Genomic DNA, 21667 nt, shown 5'->3' with positions numbered 1-21667 from the left:
TGTCAGCCTAGAGGCTTATGGGAGATTATATCAATCTGGCTCTGGCATGGGAAGGCAGATAGACCCTTAGTGCAGGGAGACTGTGTTAAGTTTCCCTGATTGAATCATGACTAGCTAAAAGGTGTTAATGTCTGATTAAGAGAGTGCTTAGGACAATGGTGCACAGATCAAGCCAGAGACTTAATCCCATCACCATGCTTGCAGATGTCACACTCTCCTTTGTCAATTAAATGGACCATTGTCTCAAACAGTTTGCAAGTTCTAAACAGAAAGATACTGGGAGATACAATATTTTCTCTAGTCAGAATAAGATTCCAAGGTATAAAAGCCTGCTCTCTGCTCTATCAAGATCTCTCTCTTTCTATGGAGCTATCAGGGTGTGTCTCTTTTCCTATCAAGCTATCAGGAGAGGGGTCTTGGCCCTCTCTCTCTCTTTCTATCTAGCTATCTCTTGGCTCTTGGCTTGGCACTCTGGTTCTCTCTTGAGCTCTCTCTATCTCTCTGTCTATCCTTCTCTTTATCTATGGAACACGAAACATCACCCCATCCCCCCCTCTCTCTCTCTGCCTTTCCCTGAAACTTCACACTCAATTCCTTCTGGACTCTGTAAGGCAGGGGAACTGCTGGGCTCTCTATTTAAGTATAATACTCTCTACTTAATTGTAATGATTATAAATATTGCTTTTCTGTAAGACTATTTCTATAATATATTCTTTATGCAAAAACCTCTGGCTGTGCCTCTGATTCTACTTCCTGGTGAGTCATCGGTGAGGGAACTGAACCTGGGACCTGGCGTTGGTCAGTGCGCATTTCACTTAACCCCTACAACCTAACATTGTGGGGGTGCGACCATCCTTACATTTTATTAAAACTGACATTTTGTCCTAAGCACATTCTTAATCAGACATTAACACCTTTTAGCTAGTCATGATTCAATCAGGGAAACTTAACACAGTCTCCCTGCACTAAGGGTCTATCTGCCTTCCCATGCCAGAGCCAGATTGATATAATCTCCCATAAGCCTCTAGGCTGACAGAGGGCTTGTCTTGGAGGAGCACAAGGTCAGCTTCTGGATTACTTCAAGGTCTTCTGGTTTCATGGGTTTTGTTTTTAATTTAATTTTCAACATGCCACTGCAAGAAAAATGCTTGAAACAGAAACAGGATAGCTACAAAAAACAAATCTTTCAAAAAAACAACAAACAAACCCGCTCCCAAACCAACAACTTAAAAGGCTTTATCTATTCTACCCATTCCAGTCCACAATGGGGGATGGGGAAGGGGCTTTTTTCTGTTCGAAACATAGAAACATGACGACAGATAAAGGCCAAATGGCCCATCTAGTCTATCCATCTGCAGCATCCACTATCTCTTCCTCTCCCTATTGGCTAAGGCTCTTTACACCTGCATTGTGAGGTCACAGAACTTTATGATTATAGGCTAAGGTTCTTAACACTTGCATTGTGAAGTCATAGAGCTTTATGGTTATAGAAACATGATGGCAGATAAAGGCTAAAAAGCCCATCCAGTCTGCCCGTCTGCAGCATCCACTATTTCCTATTCTTCCTAGGAGATTCCACACTTTCTTGAATTCGGACACAGTCTTTGTCTCCACCACCTCTGCTGGGAGTGTATGCCATGTATCTGCCACCCTTTCTGTAAAAAAGTACAATCTCAGTTAATTGGGAAAAAAGTCCTCCAAAGCACGAGTGGCAGTGGTCCTTAGCCGTGACCTCCCCCCTTCAAGTCCCGAAGAACTGCAAGTGGCAGCAGTCCTGAGCTGAGACCCCCACCTCCCTGACCCGAAACACCAGCGAGTAGCATCCCGAGCTGCAAATCCTCCCTCTGTCCCTCCCTCCCTTAAGCCCCCAAGTCCCAAAGCAGCTATGAACTCCCCTCCCTCCTGCCCCGAAGCACTAGCACAGCAGCGTCCTAAGCCGTAAAGCCCTCCCTCCCTCAAGCCCCTTAGTGGCAGAAGTAGGTAGCGGTCCTGATCTTCAAACTCACTCCCTTGCTCCCTCCCTCCCTCTCTCCCTTACCCGAAGCGCAGCAGGAGGCAGCCTCAAAACAGGCTGCTCGTGGCCAGCCCTTCCAAGGCTTTTCCTCCACTTGAAGGAAGGCATAGATTTAAAAAATTAGCCGGGTATCAAAAGGGTGGGGGATGTTTTACATGAGGAGGGGCGGCCTCGTACTCCACTGGAACTCATGTCTTTGTATCATCTTGATTCTGTTGATATGTTTGGATACTCCCAGGTTCACCACTATATTTCTAGTCTTCCTGCGTTGGCGTCCAAGCGGATATTTTGGGCCGCTTGGGCTTATGCTTGGCATTGTGGGATCCCGTGGCTCCTCGGTTGAGTTACTACACTTCTGCTCTTCTTTCTCTCTGCCCGGATGGTCCGGTATGTCATCTGGCGCAGGCGTGGAGTCGTGATTTGCAACTGGACTTTGCGCCAGAGCTACTTTCCTCTAGCTTTGCCTGTGTAGCGACAGTTTCTTGGAGTATGATCCACAGAGAACAGGAGTATAAGTTTCTACATCGCGCATTCATTTCCCCATTGCGAGCGCATCGCGCGGGGTTTGCTGAGCGGGATGCTTGTCCCAAATGTAATGGTGTGGGAGTAACGTTGGGGCATATGTTTTGGGCCTGCCCCCGAATTCAATTGTTTTGGTCCCGAGTATGGACATTTTTGCGTTCTTTTTTGCCGTCTCTACCAGCATGCTCTCCGCTACCTTCTCTTTTTTATGCGACTGACGGCTTGGGAGCTCTGCTGGTGGGTCACTGTCTGTTAGAGACACTAACTGCATGGGTCAATGATTGGCTGAGTGGCAGACTTCAGAGGGTGGTGGTTAATGGTACCCTCTCTAAAACATCGGAGGTGACCAGTGGAGTGCCGCAGGGCTCGGTCCTGGGTCCACTCCTTTTCAACATATTCATAGGGGATCTGACTCAAGGACTTCAAGGTAAAATAACACTATTCGCCGATGACGCCAAACTATGTAATATAGTAAGTGAATGCAGTTTACAGAATTATATGGCGCAGGACCTGCTTACATTGGAAAGTTGGTCCTCAACCTGGAAGCTAGGCTTCAATGCTAAGAAATGTAAGGTCATGCACCTCGGAAGCGGAAATCCATGCAGGACGTACTTCTTGAATGGAGAAACTTTAACTAGGACTTCAGCAGAACGAGATTTAGGAGTAATCATCAGTGCAGACATGAAAACTGCCAATCAAGTGGAGAAGGCTTCATCTAAGGCAAGGCAGATATTGGGTTGTATCAATAGAAGTTTCGTCAGCCGAAAGCCTGAAGTCATAATGCCGTTGTACAGGGCCATGGTGAGACCTCATCTGGAGTACTGTGTGCAATTCTGGAGGCCACATTACAGTAAAGATGTGCGCAGAATTGAATCGGTTCAACGGACGGCCACCAGGATGATCTCGGGGCTCAAGGGTCTCTCGTACGAAGAGAGACTGAACAAATTGCAGCTCTACACTCTTGAGGAACGTAGGGAGAGGGGAGACATGATCGAAACATTTAAGTACCTCACGGGACGTGTCGAAGTGGAAGATGATATTTTCTTTCTCAAGGGACCCTCGGCCACAAGAGGGCACCCGCTCAAACTCAGGGGCGGAAAATTTCATGGCGACACCAGAAAGTATTTCTTCACAGAGAGAGTGGTTGATCATTGGAACAAGCTTCCAGTGCAGGTGATCGAGGCAGACAGCGTGCCAGACTTTAAGAATAAATGGGATACCCATGTGGGATCCCTACGAGGGTCAAGATAAGGAAATTGGGTCATTAGGGCATAGACAGGGGGTGGGTAAGCAGAGTGGGCAGACTTGATGGGCTGTAGCCCTTTTCTGCCATCATCTTCTATGTTTCTATGGCCTTCTTAATGGATAAGAGGGCGATTTTGGTGTGTTGGCGGGCACCTGCTATTCCCTCCGTGGCACAATGGCAAGGTTCGTGTTTGAGATGGCCCTCTTGGAACGTAGAGCAGTGTCGGGCCGACTGCCATGTAGCTGGGACTGCTTCCAGGAGATCTGGGAGGTGTATTGGATGGTCTTACCTCATCGGTCCCGCAGTCTTCTGCTTAACTCATGAGGTGGGGGGACAGCCTCTTCTCTTCCTTCCTTACTTACCCACTTGCTTCTTTCCCTTTTTGTTTCTGTTTCTCCTCTTTTCCTTTTCTTTTCTTCTATGTCTATTTTCTCCTTCTGTTTCTTTTCTACTTTTGGCTTCTTTTCCTTGTTTTCCTCTCTGGTGGGCTAGTTGTGTGCTCACTCGCTCTTCGGTTCTGTACATTTTGTAGTTGCTATTTGTCTTCTCTTCCTTGTGTTTTACTTGCCTACTTTTTTGCTGCTCTCCACTCTGGGGTGGGGTGGGGGGGTTTTTGGTGGGCTTTTGTGGGAAAAAGTATGTATGAGCAGATGGATTTCCTTAGCCTGGGGACATGTTTTTCCTATTTTGCTGATTCCTCTGTTCTTTTTGATTGTCCCTGTACTGTGGCTTTTGTACTCTGTCTTTGATTGCTTTGATTATCTGCATTTTGTGTACTGTTTTTACATTTTGCTCAATAAAGAGATTTAAAAAAAAAATAAAAAATTAGCCTTTAGGAAAAAGGTTTGAAAGTTGAAAAGGAACAAGCTATTTTTTGTTTTTATCAGAGTAGATGCAACTGCTAAATTCACTTAAGGAGACAAATGACCAGAACATGGAGGAGCTCATATCTTAAAGATAAGAAAAAGAAATCCCTAAAGGGTATATACCACAGAAAAATACTATAATATCAGAGCAATGTACTCAAATTACAAAGTTAGAAATATTGTACATATTTATTAATTTAAAATTTGCAAAAATATCACAAAATTTTCATAGAATAGCAGACACTGAACACCATACAAACTCTACAAACAAACCAAACAAGATATAACAACATATAAGATATAACAAGCACTATCAAACCAGGCTGGAACCAGGCTGGAACTCATATCTTCACATATGTACAGGAAAAATCTAAACCAGAAAAGACCACCCCAGCTGACACACACGGTCTTTTGTACACGCATCTTGCTAAATGCTATTCTATAAACACCCACCTGCAGATCTTTTAGTGTGCAACTCAAATAAGAACGTGGCCACGGGAGATGATGCATGGGCAGGTCAGGGGCGTCCACGATGAATGCAGAATTATAGAATTCAGAATTTACATCAGGTTTCAGTTGGTGTAAATCCTGGTGCCCAGAAGGGAAATTCTGTAAATGGCATCTAAAAAAAAGGCGCCTATCTCTTGTCAATCACATTTAGGTGCCTATTATAGAATCATGCCGAACTTAAAACTTAGGCGCCTGCATTATAGGCCATGGTTTTAAAGGGCTAAGTCCTTAGAGATTTCATGCCTACTGGTTCCTAAGTCTTTATTTGCCCCTAGATATGCTTACTTTAGAGTTAGGCGCCATTAGGCACCATACGATAGGTGCTTGTCTTTTTTAAAATTGGCACTCAATTAAATTTGTTTTCATTAATGAGCTTGTTTTTTTTTTAGTTCAATAATTTTATTGAATATTATAAGAAATATAAACAGAAAGCAGCTCAAACACATAGAATCATAATAAAAATCATATATCAAATATTTGTATCTACAATCGTTTGAATAGAACTAGATTAATGAAAAGGATCCAGAGTATCTGGAACTGCTTAGAAAAGGAACAGAAAAAGACAGAGAAACAGGAGGGATAAGAGAAAGAGAGAGAAAGATAAAGGAAGAGAGAGAGAAAGAGAAATAGAGAGAGATAGAGAGCTTGTTAAAGCTCATAATTGAAGCCAATTTGCTAATTAGGGTATGTGCCTATCTATAGATGCGTCTTATAGAATTTTCCCAAAGTTTCACATGGAATTTGACTTTAAGCACTACCAATAAACGGCAGAGGGGTGAGGCGTGGGACACATGATGAGCCCAATCGACTGTGGCAGTGAGGAGGAGGGAGCCGGGCAGAAGATAAAACACCCGGAGGCAGCAATAAGGAAAACGCCACATCATACCGCGGGCCGCATAAAATGGCCAGGTGGGCCGGATTCAGACCACGGGCCTTGTGTTTGACACCTGTGGGCCATCTGTTTAAAAATGGCTGATGGTTGTTTCACTACACTGGCACAGTTGTTTTATTATGTCTTGCTGTATTACAAAGTGTTTTGCAGATATTTTTGGATGTTACTTTACTACCATCAATAAAATTGTTTGAAACGAAATTAATATGTGATCTCTAATGCTACCTCCCTCAGGTTTGGCTTGAATCGAATAAAGGTGGTACTGGGAAGGACTTACAGAGCGAAACCTTCGGAAAATGAACAACAGTTCAGAATTGAGAAATATTTCCTTCACAAGGATTTTGATTCAGAAACCTATGACAATGATATTGGTAAGAGGAGGTTCTTCTAAGAACATAAGAATAGCCTTACTGGGTCAGACCAATGGTCCATCAAGCCCAGTAGCCTATTCTCACGGCGACCAATCCAGGTCATCAGTACCTGGCCAAAACCCAAAGAGTAGCAACATTCCATTATCTCAAAGAATAGTAACATTCCAGAACCCCAATGACAGTAACATTCCAGAGCTGAGATTGTGATGTCATAAGGAAATATGTTCTTACCTGTTAATTTTCTTTCCTTTAGTCACAGCATATGAATCCAGAGACTAGTGGGATTACGTCCATCAACCTTCAAGTGGAGATAGAGAGAAATGAGTTGTCCTCAGCCTTATTGGATACAAAGCCTTCTGGCCAACCAGTATAGTTCATCTCAGAGCATCCAAAAAATAAACTCAAACTTAAGAAACTCCTTTCCCACACATATGAAACACAAAAAAATAATACTTAAACAACCAAAAATGCAACTCCAGCATAAAAAACATTCCCAAACCACTGTGCAAGAGCTACAAATACTGAAACAGGGTGGGGCTCTGGATTCATCTGCTATGACTAAAGGAAAGAAAATTAACAGATAAGAACATAATTTTTCCTTCCTTGTCATCAACAGCAGATGAATCCAGAGACTAGTGGAATGTAGCAAAGCAGTCCTAACGTAGGGAGGGAAATAAACACCACTGCACCAATTCCAGTGTATTAACGGCCATGTCATAAGAAGCCCTACACTCAGACTACCACTGTAGATATCTAGAGAACAATCAAGATATTGTGAAAACTTCCACTTCTAATTCATGCTATGCAGTATTTGGTCAAGGAAATTTTAAATTACAGAGTGAATGTACCCTACAAGTAGACAGAGGCTAATCTCAGAATACGTGTGAGCAGGCACAAACAGTATCTGAGAGCACTATGCTGTGGAAACCACAGCTGTCGTGCCCCACCACGAATAGAATGAGTGCAGAGCACCAGACTGCCGTGACGCTAAAGATGTATAAAAACTCCTGACGATTGACTCCGCTAGAATGAGTGCAGAGCACCAGACTGTCGTGACTTAATGATGCCCAAAAAACTACTGAGGATTGAATCCGCTATATCCTGCAATGCCCCTAGCCCACTGGAAAGCCATGACATTCAGGAAAAAGCACAACAATATAACGGACCCCCTTCGCCTTGCAAGGTTCTAGGGCACGGAGTTTGTAAACACAAAAAGTGGAGGTCACAACCTAAAGAAGAGCCATCTCAAACTAGTAAACCAATAGTACTCTGAAAAGAGTCAAATTGCTGAACAAATGTAAGAAGAAATCCTCACCTAAGAGAGGAAATGACCCATACACCTACACACAGAATGCTATAGAGGAGGCATGGTTGAAGCCAGCTTCCACCCTGTAACAGCTTAGGCCAACCGAAGGGTGCCAATCTAGACTCCAGAAATCATGAAGAAAGCTGGAGGAACATAGAGGAACCAAATCAACTGAAATGTGAATACATGATACTACTGGAGAGAAACAAATTCAGTTCCAAGTAGAGTCGTACGGACTAGCTAGACCATATGTGAAGTGAGAGGGTAGAATATAGTTCACCTACATCAGCTATGCCGCAATAATTGCACAGAAATGAAGGGACAATATGCAGAAACCCCGCCCAGCAGAGGAGTCCATCATGTGAGATAAACTAGATGTACCGAGAAGGTCTGTAATTACCGCCCTCACCAAAGTATGGGCTATATAAAACAGTGGAATAGTAACGGGTATGCTGGTAACTGACTCAAACCTCAGAGAAAATGAGGAGAGAAAATGGTAAGGAGACTCATCCAGACTCAAGGACCAGAAATCCAGAAAATGAAGAGAGAAAGATGAGCCCACCAGGAAGGTGTGGAAAGAATAAACGCAGCCTAACCGCTGCAGAAGAAATAACAATACCAATATCTTCCTTTTCCCCTTCTGTAGCCAGAAGTTCCCAGGGGTACTATGCTGAAAATAGAGAACGTGAAACCACTCCGTGACAGCCAATTCTCCACCCCAAGACTCTAAGGAAAATAGCCCTGGAAATCATAAAGAAGAAACTCATATGGAAATGACAGACACAGTCAACCATGTGTAAAAGACTAAAGATGAAAGTATACGTCAAGGCGCTGAGAGCTAGAGATAGTAAATGCTCGCTCACCTAGCTTAAAATAGAATCTAAGTGGACGCAGCTGTGGAAGCCGGGTACTCTGTGTGCTCAGGGTAATTGTGGGCAAAGGGATCCACCAAAGTCCCCAAGGACTTCGTGTCTGAAAGAAAACATGAAATATTAGAGCCCCCAAAACAGTACCTCAGTCTACTAAGACCAAAGGGAAGGCTTAACTCGTAGTATAGACACAATCAGACTTGCTAGCTACATACTCCTCACTTTTACAAGGCAGCCCTGCCGACAACCACAAGGACAGGAAAACAGCCATGTCCCCCGAAGCGGCAAAGATTTGCTTGGTAGAAAGCACCGAAATATAGTGACCTCTGTTGGAAACTGGTTAACAGAAATAAGCAAACCAACAAACGGAGCACAGCAACACATCTACTTGAAAGACATGGCACCGTGGCCCCTGGCACCATAACCTACACCAAATGGTGCCCCGGTTAAAGTACCCCACGCCAGGACAACCGGCCACTTGCTGCCATCATTCCAAGCTGCAAACATCACAGCTGAAAGAAAGCGGCCCAACCAAGGCCAGACCAGGCAATAGTCTTCACATTAGACCGGCCTTATAGCAGGTCCCTGCCCATACTATGATACATACAATACCATAAAAAGTCAGGCCAACAACCAAAAAGGAGTTTAGCGGATCAGTAAAAGGGCAGAATATGCAGTAGGCCAGGCATACAACATAAATATCCCCAGCTACCTGTGAACACACACACAGAGATTCTCACCCTTGCTTCCAAAACATTGAAGAATAATAAAATAAAAAAATAAACTTCCATCCCGGTAGAAAATACAGGGAGGATATAAACAGAGTAAGCAACTCCCCATCGAGGAAGAAAACCACCTCGACAAGAAAACTATGCGGCTTGGTCAGGGCACAAAGGTACAACCGCCGCTGAAGTTTCAAGTTTTCAAGTTTATTAAAAGTTTATTGTACGCGCAATATCAAATACTTCAATGTGTATGACAATTTAAAATTAGGAGACAAAAATAAAACTGACTGCTGGCAGATAAGACTCGGTGACCATCGGCTCCCTAGAGCTTCCGATCCAGCGTCCCGACTACTATATATTGAGTACACCTAGAAAAGTGAACTGCCATAGCAACCCGGCAGGAACACTACATTTGAAAGCAGCATTAACACCTCAGTGAACAGCTGACAATATGTTTAAGTTTAAGTTTATTAGGATTTTATATACTGCCTATCAAGGTTTTCTAAGCGGTTTTACAATCAGGTACTCAAGCATTTTCCCTATCTGTCCCGGCGGGCTCACAATCTCTCTAACGTACCTGGGGCTCTGGAGGATTAAGTGACTTGCCCAGGGTCACAAGGAGCAGCGTGGGGTTTGAACCCACAACCCCAGGGTGCTGAGGCTGTAGCTTCAACCACCGCGCCACACACTCCTCCATATGTGCTCCACGTGGCTGTTGCAGGCAAACCGAAATGGCTGCAAATGCCTGAGGTAAAAATCGGCCTCAGCTCACCCGCTGGGAAAAGCCCACATACCTCTCCCGCTGGAGCCTTCTATAGAGGAGCGAAGACAGCCTAGCATCCCACCCGAATTACGGCGGAGCTAGGCCAAACTGCTCAACCGAGCCCTTGTCAGCGCCTTCAGGTGCCCAAAACGCTAACCGCAACAAAAACCTGACACTGTGAAAGGGAATAAAGAAATACTCACCCGCAATAAATAATGAAGGGCAACTGGAGGAGCAGGAACACATGCTGTTAGAATTAAGGGAGCTTAAGCTCTTGAGGATGAAAACCGCTGTTGAAAACCGGTACTCCTCATAACTGTCCTTTTTTAATGTGGGAAAGGAGAAGTAAATAAGGCACAATGGCAAATAGGGAAAGGGACCTGCGGTGAACAGGTGAAAGGGACCTGCGGTGAACAGGTGTATCCCAGAAGAGGGTGAGGCAGGGACCTGAGGGGGAGGGGCAGGTGTAACCCCTAAAGCTGGCACCGCTGAGCCAGACACTCCTCATCTTGAAATATCCAGGCCTGGACTGAAATCCACAAGCAGAAGCCAGGAGCTGTGAGGAACACATCCATCAGCCTGCTGGAGATAGAGAATACTGGTTGGCCAGGAGGCTGTGCATCCAGTAAGGCTGAGGACAACTCAATTCTCTCTATCTCCACCTGCTGGTTGATGGACATAATCCTACTAGTCTCTGGATTCATCTGCTGTTGATGACAAGGAATGTCTCATTCCACAATGCCTCAGAGTCAACCTCATCAGTGATGTTACAATGGCTTGATTGTCCTATACTTGGCACACATACGAACATAAGAATAGCCTTACTGTGTCAGACCAATGGTCCAGTAGCCTGTTCTCGAACAAACAAACCAAAAACTGCAGACTTGGTACACGATGCAGGCAGACTTTATTTATAACAAGTAAAACATTGGTTAAAAACCTTTTACCAGGCAAGGGACCCAACACGGTCCGTGTTTCGTATAATCTTCATCAGGGGTCCACTTTTGATAAAAGGAAAAGTTATCAAAAGGATAGCCTTGGACAAATAGCGGTGAGACACGCTGAGAAATCTAAAGCACTAGTAACACGCTGGGGAAGTAGCCCATTCTCACCATGGCCAATCCAGATCACTAGTACCTGGCCAAAACCCAAGGAAAAGCAGTATTCCATGATACCGATCCAGGACAAACAGTGGTTTTCCCCATGTTTTTAGAATTATTTCTTTTTAGGATAGTTTGTTTTATTATGCTCTTTTATCATTTATGTATATAATTCATGTAAACTGTTTAGTTTTAAACGGTATAGAAATTTTTAAAATAAATTACCAACTATGGACTTTTCCTCCAGGATATTGTCCAAACCTTTCTTAAAACTGGCTATGCTATCCTAATCCTGGCTCCTTCACCTGCATCTCCCTTGCCATTTTTCAGAACCCTTACTTCAGCCCCCCATCTAATATAATAAAACCCTAAGAGCGCATGCGCACTCTTACCTGCGTGGTTCCGTTTTCCATGATCCGTAGGTCCCCGCTGGCAAGAGTGCGCATGTAAAGCAGATCATCGTTGTCGCTGCCACCCGGTGCCCCCGAATCCCCATCTGACCCTCCCTTCACGCAGTCTGGCCGCTATCTTTAGTCCCTTGCCGCCCCCCTCTTCCCTTCCCTTGATCCCGACAAACCTCCCGCCTCTAGCAGCGGCTGCAGCAATCTAAACACGCTGCTTTGCGGCCTTCTACTGCCCTGATTTGCTCTGCCGCGTTTCTGATGATGTAGGGAAATAGGTCGCAAAGCAGCGTGTTTAGAGTGCTGCGGCCGCTGCTAGAGCCGGGAGGTTTGACAGGATCGTGGGAAGGGAAAGGGGCAGCAAGGGCCAAGGGATCAGGGCAGACCACCGGAAGGGAAGAGGGGTAGGGGAAAATGCTCCTGCTGCTGCACAGGGATGTGGAGGGGAAGGGAAATAACGCTGCTGCTGCTGCTACACAGATAAGTGGGGGGGGAGGGAAATACTGCTGCTGCACAGATAAGTGGGGGGAGGAAAATGCTGCTGTTGCACAGGGAAGTGGGGTGGGGGGAAATGCTGCTGCACAGGGAAATGGAGGAGGAGGGAATGATGCTGTGGCTGCTGCACAGGGAAGTGGTGGTGGGGGGAAGAAATGCTGCTGCTGCTGCTGCATAGGGGGCAGGAGAGAGACAGATAGAAAGAAACCAAAGGGGGCCAGGGAGAGAGACAGACAAAAAGAAAGACAGTGGGAGGGAGAGAGACAGAAAGAAAGACAGACAGACAGACATATATTCTAGCACCCGTTAATGTAATGGGTTTAAAGACTAGTCATGTATATTCTTGTTCTTTCAGTTTTGTTGAAGCTGAAGTCGGAGACGGACCAGTGTGCTGTGGAGACGGAGACCACTCGTATTGCATGCCTTCCAAAACCAGAACTGAAGCTCCCCGATTGGACGGAGTGTGAGATCTCTGGCTACGGAAAGCAAGAGGAATGTAAGAGGCTATTGACAGGACCTCTGCTATCTATTCAAGTAGCTCTGGAGTGAGCTGTATCTTATCCTGTGCTAACACCACTCTCTACCAGGAGAGTTGTGAACACAATGGCATAGTAAAAGGGGGAGAGCGGACCACCCCAGGAGCCGTTTTGCTAAGGACACAACACTCAATCTGCCCCCCTGCTCCTCTCCATGCCACTCGCGCCCCACGCCTTCCCCCGAACCTTTTTTACTTCCCCAGGGCGAGGTTGCTGCCTGCTTTGGCATCGGCGCTCTCTCTGACATCACTTCCAGGACTCGCGTCTTGGAAGTGACATCAAAGGGCGAGCCGACACCGATGGCGTTCTGCTCATGCCAAGGAAGTTAGAAAGGTATGGAGAAAGGGAAGATGACGCGTGCACAATTTCCGTGTTTCGGTATAGATGGGAACATGGTGGGAGCAGTGTATATCAGTTGCTGGCTGCTTGTGCTCACTGCCAGTCAGTGGTGTGGAAAGGAGATGGGGCGGGGGTGGTCTGCCCCGGCTGCCATGTTGGTGAGGGTGCTGGCACTCCTCCTCCTCTTCCCACTCCTCCCCTCGCCGTACTCACGATCCCCCTTCTCTCTTCCCCCTAGTTGTTCACCGCTGCGAGCAACAACTGTAACGTGCTCCTCGCAACCGCGTTGTCTCTCCCACTGATGTCACTTCCGGGCACCGCACATAGGAAGTGGCATCTGCGGGAGAGACGACGGGGTCGCCAGGAGCACATTGAAGTTCTTGTTGCTCACGGCGGGAAGGGGGCTCGTATGCGGTAGGGGGGATTGGGGAAGGAGTGGAGGGTGGAGATGAGGGCAGGGGAGGGGCGCTACCACCCCGGACGCCTCTCACCCTCGCTATGCCATTGCTGCCGGTGAATAACTGTTTTTGAGGGGGCCTCAATTTTGGGGGGGCAGCAGCAGCCAGGGGAGGGCAAGGGCAGTGGCAGCTTGAGAAGCAGTGACATGCCCCTGTCTGCCTCAGGCCCAGCCTTATCTCTTGGCAGACATTGGCAGAGTGTGGGCAGAACCCACAGGCGAATCATTTATGGGATACAATACATTATGGACCAGATTCTAGAGGCAGCGCCTAGCGGATGATTGGAAACCACTCCGAGTGGCACCTACAATTAGGCAGTACAGAGAAAGAGGCAAGGGAGGCGTCCTGTCAGCCAACAGGGGAATCTTTATTCGAAAGTAAAAGTCCCAACAAGGATCCAAGTTTCAGCGTGTTGTAACAACGCCTTCCTCAAGGGATACTGACACGGAGTGAATTTTGGTGCGCTTTTGTTTCACCACGTATCAAAAGCGCTCCAAAGTTCACTCCGTGTCAGTATCTCCTGAGGAAGGCGTTGTTTCAACACGCCGAAACTTGGATCCTTGTTGGGACTTTTACTTTTGAATAAAGATTCCACTGTTGGCTGACAGGACGCCTCCCTTGCCTCTTTCTCTGTACTGCCTAATTGTAGGTGCCACTCGTAGTGGTTTTCAATCATCCGCTAAGCGCTGCCTATAGAATCCCACCTAGCGGCACCTAGGCATGCTTAGGCATCTTTAGGTATCCTAAGAGGTAGGCACCAGTATATTAGGACAGGTTTTACTTGGATGCTTAGCGACACCTAAGTCAACCGTGCCTATTCTCCACCCCCTAACCACGCCTACATTTCATGTGGGTGTTGGAGGGCGTCTTCACTTAGGCGTCGCTAGGTGTCCTGACAGTTTGGAGCTGAACTCTTAATTGGTAATTTTTAATTTGGGGGGATTGGCTTAAAACTTGCTCCAGTCAATTACCATGCCAATTAAAAAAAATTATAGGTGTATTCTATATATACCCAGTTAAGCCAGTAACCTATAAAGGAAAATAGATGTGTACTGTGAGTACACTTTTATAGAATCAGCCCATTGGTGACTAAATAAATTAGTCCATGCCATAGAATTCCTTAATTAAATGCCATATATCGAAATTAATTAAAGCTCTGATTTCATCAAGGCGCGCTCATCCAGGTTTCAGGTTTATTTAACATTTGATTATATCGCTTATAATACTTCTAAGCGATATACAATTTAAAAATGGGGAAACAATATTACAAATTACAGACATGTGCTAGAACAAAACAAGACCAACAAGATACAATATCAGATCGTAATTTGCTTAACACACACAGCATAAAATATCCTCATAAAATATTCTGAGTGTAGGTAAGCCCTTGAATTGCAATCTATAGTATAAGCAACATTTTCTCTTTTCTCTGTTTGGATAACCACAGCTGGACTGAAATATTTGTGGCTTTGGCGAGACTTTTTTTTTTTTTTTTTTTCCTCCCTTACAGCTGACTATTTTTTCTCAGAGGCGATAAAGGAAGGTCTTGTCAGGCTGGTTCCTGCGAGCAAGTGCACCTCAGCCCAGCTGCAGAATAAAACGGTGACTGAAAACATGCTCTGTGCTTTGGACACTCGCAATATAGATGATGCCTGCAAGGTAACTCAGACACCTGATCCTTTGTACTCGTATTGTTAAAGTAAATACATATAGGGGATAATTTTATAGCAAATGGCTTTTACAAAGCTGCAGTGTAGGTGGCCACCGCGGGCTGGCAAGGGAAATGCTCCAGCACTCATAGAATTCCTCGCCGGTCCATGGTAGAAACCTCTACTGAGGCTTTGTATAAGGAGCCCTGAGTATATTAAACTATATTTTAAGCACTCAAATAAGCACTTTGGGCCTGATTCTCTTTAGGACGCTGATCTCGGCAGACACCTAAGAGGCAGCCACCGATAGCATGTCAATCGCGCATTGGCATCCTAAAGAGAATTGCGTCTGCATCACCGAACAGATACCTTAAATGTGTTTTGCAGGCCTACATTTAAGGTGTCTGTCAAAATGATAGGAACTAGAAGACAAGACATGTTCTCAGTTATTGCCCCTCACTCTTGGAATCTTTTACCCCAACACATTAGAGAACTAAAAGACCTGACATTGTTTAAAAAAACGCTAAAAACCTTTCTTTTTAAAGATGCTTATGGAACTTAGGACTAATAAAATTTGACAATTTTATAATCATTATAGAGTTTTATATTTTTTATTTTTCTTGTTTTTTTTTTTTTTAACACAGCCATTATTACCCACCTTTTGTTTTTCCCTTTTATGTTTTTTCTTCTCTTCTATCAAAAACTGTAACTACTCCCCTACTTAACCACACATGTCATGTATGTTTTACCCACAAATTATTTTAAATTAGGTCTACAATCAGTTTGTAAACTATGTTATATTTTATCTAACAACAAATTTGTTTTTTATGTCACTATTAATATTGTATTTGTTTCACTTATTAATACATGTTATTTCATTGTACATCGCCTAGCAATTTATATAGGCGATTCATGAAGAATAAATAAACTTGAAACTTGAAACTTATGGAGACATGTAGGGACACTTAAGCCTGTCCAAGGCCACTTCCGGGCAAAACCACACCCCGCCTTGGGCATGATTAAGCATCCCTGCATGTCTCCATAGACGCGTGACACATGCCTATAATGTAAGCGTCCTTCCCCCCCCCTTTTTTTTTTTTACAATGTGTGTCCCGATTTTCTGATAGATGGCGGTAGGACGCCTACCACCGCCTATCATTGGGATGTATGTTTGCAGAATCAAACCCTTTCTATCTGATATATTCAAAGCAATTTAAATAGCTTGGAGAGGAAAACTCTTGACTGGTCAGACCTGGATGTTCAGTGCTGGTACCCGGACATGGATTGCACTAAGTAACACAGTAAATGGCAGCAGATAAAGACCTGAATGGTCCATCCAGTCTGCCTAATAGGTACACACATTATAAATTCATGATTAAATTAAATTGTCTTTGTTCTTTGATATTTCTGGGCCATAGACCGTAGTAGTCTGCCTGGTACTGTCCTAAGGTTTCAACTACCGGAGTTGCCATCAAAGTTCACTCCAGCCTATCTATACCATCCCAAATTACTGGAGTTCCTGTTGAAGCCCTCCCCAGCCTATCCCAAACTGAATAACCATATACAGGACACAAACCATGCAAGTCTGCCCAGTTCCGGCCCTACTTACATTACATTACATTAGTGTCTTCTTCAATTTATACCCTTCACTTTCTAATTACAGAGGATGTTGGGGGGGCCACTTGACACGGGAGTGGGCTTTTGGTGGCAGTAGGGAGTGGGCATGCCTCCTGGTGTATCCCTGCTATGGGGGGGAGGGAGGGGAGAGGAGTCACATTGGCAGGAGGGAGTGGACATCCCTCCTGCCACATTGCTGCCATGGGGGTTGGAAGTCGCATTGGTAGAAGGAGTAGGAATCCCCTCTGCCATTTTCAATGGCTTGGGAGGGGGGTGTCGTGATGCCCTAACAACAGTGATAGGAGGCTGCTTCTCCTGTCATTGCTGTTAGGGCTCTGTTTAAGTGTCAATCGCATCCCCGCGGATAACCACAGGAGACTATCTCCATGTCATTCTTTAAGAAGAGAGAGAAGAATCACAGTATGAATGGGCACAACCACTGACCCTCATGCTTTGCATTGAAGAATGCTAGTGTAGAAGGACTGAGGTTGAGATAGATCAGGGGTGTCAAATGTCGGTTCTCGAGGGCTGCAATCCAGTTGGGTTTTCAGGATTTCTCCAATGAATATGCATAAGATCTATTAGCATACAATGAAAGCAGTGCATGCAAATAGATTTCATGCATATTCATTGGGGAAATCCTAAAAACCTGACTGGATTGCGGCCCTCGAGGACCGACATTTGACACCCCTGAGATAGACACTAAAGAATGACACCAGATGGTTAGAACGTAAGACCATAAGTATTGCCATACTGGGACAGACTGAAGGTCCATCAAGCCCAGTATCCTGTTTCCAGCAGTGGCCAACCCAGGTCCCAAGTACCTGGCAGAAACCCAAAGAGTAGCAACATTCCAAAGTTGAGATTGTGATGCCATAAAGCCTCATTCCACCAATGCCTAAAAGCCAACCCGATCAGTGATGTCACAATGGCTTCATTATCCTATGCTTGCCTCACATAAGAATTAGAGTATGAATGGGCACAGCAACTGACCCTCAAGCCTTGCATTGAAGAATGCTGGTGTAGAAGGACTGAGGTTGAGATAGACACTAAAGAATGACACGGGATGGTTTCCCGCAGTTATCCGCGGGGACAGGAACGGTGATGAATTTTGTCACTATGTCATTCTCTACATTTCCTACTACACTTCCCCCTCCGTATTTGCAGGAGTTAGGGGCAGATCCGGCCTGCGAATATTGAGTATTCGCGAATAACTTTTGGGCTGGCTCTGACCCACCCCTGCCTCCCTCCTGACATCCCAGACCTTACCTGGAGGTACCTTACCTGGTGGTCTAGCAGGCTTTCGGGGCAGGAGCGATCTTTCTACACTCCTGCCCCATGCAGATCATTCATAGCAAATGGCTACCGTGAATTCCCATAGTCTCCCATTTGCTATGAGTGATCTGTACAGGGCAGGAGCGTAGGAAGATTGCTCCTGCCCTGAAAGCCCGCTAGACCACCAGGTAAGGTCTGGGATGCCGGGAGGAAGGTGTGGAAGGTCCAGAATGCAGCTTTATTTAAAAAAAAAAAAATCAAGAATAACCAAATCCGCGGATACTGAAACCGTGGATTCAGAGGGCTCATTGTATTAGTACTAATTATTTCCATAGTGCTGCTAGACTTTCACAGTGCTGTAAATTAAACATGTAAGAGCCAGTCCCTTCTCAACACAGCTTACAGTCTAATCAAAATAGACAAAGAGGACAAATAAGGGATTAGGGAATTGCTTATGGTGGGAAGGATTAAAACAGATGTGGATACTTTACAAGTGAGTAGGAGTTAGGAATTAAAAGCAATTTAAAAAGAGTGGGCACCAGGTTCAGTGTTAATGGTGCATGTGGAAGATGAAACTTAGAAACAAATGATTAAAAATCCCAACTAAGAAATTGAAGAAGAAAATCTTTGAAGATAAAAGACAAGCCACACATTGAAAAAAAAAAATTTCTCTCAAAAGGGCAGATTACTGGGATGGAGGATACGTTGAAACCCTCAGCTCAATGTGTGGCGGTTGTTAAGAAAGCAAAAAGAATGTTAGGAATTAACAGGACAGGAATGACAATGTTATAATGCCCTTATATCGCTCTATGGTACAGCCGCACCTTGAATACTGTGTGCAGTTCTGATCGCCATATCTCAAAGATATTGCGGAATTAGAAAAGGTACAGCGAAGGGTGACAAAAATAATAAAAGGGATGGGACGACTTCCCTATGAGGAAAGGCTAAAGCGGTTGGGCTCTTCAGCTTGGAGAAGAGACAGTTCAGGGGTGTTAAGATAGAGGTCTATAAAATAATGAGTGGACTGGAAAGGGTAGATGTGAATCGTTTGTTCACTCTTTCCAAATTAGGACTAGTGAACATATGATGAAGCTACTAAATAGTAGATTTAAAACAAACCAGATAAAATATTTCTTCACTCAATGTGTAATTAGACTCTGGAATTCGTTGCTGGAGAATGTGATGAAGTCAGTTAGCTTAGTGGGGTTTAAAAAAGGTTTGGATAATTTCCTAAAAAAGAAGTCCATAGGCCATTATTGAGATGACTTGGGGAAATCCACTGCGTATTCCTAGGATAAGCAGCATAGAATCTGTTTTGCTACTTGGGATCTAGCTAGGTACTTGGGGCCTGGGTTGGCCACTGTTGGAAACTGGATGCTGGGCTTGGTGGATCTTCAGTCTGTCCCAGTGTGGCATTTCTTATGTGAGCCAAGTATAGGACAAATGAGCCATTGTGACCTCACTGATGAGATTGGCTCTTAGGCACTTGTGAAATGAGGCCTTATGACATCACAATCTTAGCTCTGAAATGTTGTTACTATTTGGGTTTCTGCCAGGTACTTGGGACCTGGGTTGGCCATTGTTGGAAACAGGATACTGGGCTTGATGGACCTTTGGTCTGTCCCAGTTTAGTAATTCTTATGTTCTTATGGAGTAAGGGAACATGTTTCATTAACTCCATAAAAAATGAGCTGTACAGGCAGCTGAAATTAAAAAAAACAAACCTTCAGAGTTGCCCCAGCTGTGTCCTGCCCCTCCCCTCCCCAACTTCCTATTTTGCCTTCGCATGCTATGATCAATCGCAATGAATTATATGATTTTTTTGATTAAAATGTTTAATTGTTGCCCACACTACTAATTTTGTAATCAAAAGTGGAGAGGATTTTTTTTTCCCAAATCTACTCTGTCTTTTCCTTTATCTTCTGCTGCAGGGTGACTCTGGAGGGCCACTGATGTGTCCAGACAATGGTAGGATGCACCTAATGGGTATCATCAGCTGGGGCATTGGCTGTGGGCAGAAGGACATACCTGGCGTTTATACAAAAGTGAGTCGTTACCTGAGCTGGATTGAGAACATCATGAAGATGCAGTGAAATAGAAGAAACTGACCACTTGCCTTCTGAATAGTCTCTCCCTGTTCCCAGAGTTTGGAAGAATACAGCTGGGTAGCATGGATGGTTGATGACACCCCTGGAAGACTGAAATGGAGAACAGGAGGGACCATTTTCTTCCTTTTTAACAAAGAAGGCTTCTTTCATTCCAAATTGAATTGCATGATACGGACAAAAGCAGAACAATTGGCCTCATTATCCCCAACTGTATTTCTTGCAACAGAAGATTTAATTGGCAGTGTGCAAGGAAACCCTGAGTCTAACAGGGGATCCACCTTTTGCAGGATATAAGCTCCATGACCTCTTTGTGGGAGTTGTACACTGTCTCTGCGCTATTGTGCATCATTTATGTGTACTAAATACAGTAATGAAATCTGAAGCCATTACTACACTACATAAAATTTATACATGTACAACCCTTCACCTCCCCTCCCCTCTGCCTCTCACCTGCCTTCCTTTTCTTTTCCTTCCCTTCCATCTCTCTTTCTCTGTTCCCCTTCCAACTGCTATATGAATCTGACTTGACTCTCTCCTCTTGATCTAGGGTTGCTACCTCAGCCCACCCTTCTTTTCTCATCCCATGCCTGAAAAAATAGTCAATCCTTCCTCCTTCCAACTTTTCTCTTACCATATGGATCTCCACTTTCTCCCTCCCTCCCTCCCTTCTCTGCCCTGTGCAAGTTTTTTCCTCTATTCACATCTCCTTCCACATAGGGTTACCATATTTTAAGAAGGAAAGACCTGGATGCATGGCTCTGCCCCTTTCTGCTTCCAGCCACACCCAGTTCTGCCTCCAACCCCATCCCCAGGCCTGCCCCCAGAAAGTCTCATCTCTTCATCCCTGTGTCTGGAGGGCCTTGAGCATGCGCGGATGTGTGTGATGCCTTCCACTGCCATATCCAACATTTGTTTCTTTCCCACTGTCTACCATTTCTCTCTCTCTCTCTCCCTCCCTTGTGCCATGGATCAAACCTCTCTATTCCCCTCCATGCAGCATCTTTCCTTTCCTCCCTTCTATTATGATGTGCAACATTTCTTTCTCCCCATGCACCATCTCTCCTTGCCCTCCACCCTATGTCCAATATTTCTCTCTCTCTCTTCTCTGTGCATGTCTCCTTCCCCTCCACCATATGTAGGATTTCCCCTCTCACCCCTTTTTACCTACTCTCTTCCTTCCTCTCCTCCACCCCAACAATTCTTCCTCTCTCCCCCCAGGTGCATCTCTCCTCCCCTCCCATCCCACAGCGCAGCAGCTTTCCTCCCTTCCCACTCATTCCTCTGTTCAGCAGCTTTCCATCCCTCCGGCCCTTCTGTGCAGCAGTTTTCTATCTATCCCTTTCTCCCATTCACCTGTGCAGCAGCACCCCACCCCACCCACTCTCCCACTGTGAGAGCTGACATAAGAATTGCCACTGCTGGGTCAGACCAGTGGTCCATCGTGCCCAGCAGTCCGCTCCCGCAGTGGCCCTTAGGTCAAAGACCAGTGCCCTAACCGAGACTAGCCCTACCTGCATATGCTCTGGCTCATCATAAACCCGCCCAACTATCTCCAAAGCTTCCTAAAACAGTAGCAGCATCACTCCGAACAGGCTACTCGCAGCC

The 21667-nt window shown here is 45.1% G+C and overlaps 1 protein-coding gene across 1 annotated transcript in view; it reads left to right on the top strand.

Annotated features, from left to right (window-relative positions):
• PLAT (plasminogen activator, tissue type) overlaps positions 1-21033 on the top strand; it is an 82302-nt gene extending 61269 nt beyond the window's left edge. Inside the window, 4 exon segments of the mRNA XM_033949655.1 lie at positions 6285-6421; positions 12436-12576; positions 14924-15072; positions 19886-21033. Of these exon segments, the coding sequence (XP_033805546.1) occupies positions 6285-6421; positions 12436-12576; positions 14924-15072; positions 19886-20047 (589 nt within the window). The 3' untranslated portion in view covers positions 20048-21033.
• The last annotated feature ends 634 nt before the right edge of the window (positions 21034-21667 follow it).

Source organism: Geotrypetes seraphini, chromosome 6 (genome assembly GCF_902459505.1).
Source record: "Geotrypetes seraphini chromosome 6, aGeoSer1.1, whole genome shotgun sequence".
NCBI lineage: Eukaryota > Metazoa > Chordata > Amphibia > Gymnophiona > Dermophiidae > Geotrypetes > Geotrypetes seraphini.
Note: the sequence above shows the minus strand (reverse complement) of the source record. Positions and strands in the feature narration are given on the sequence as shown.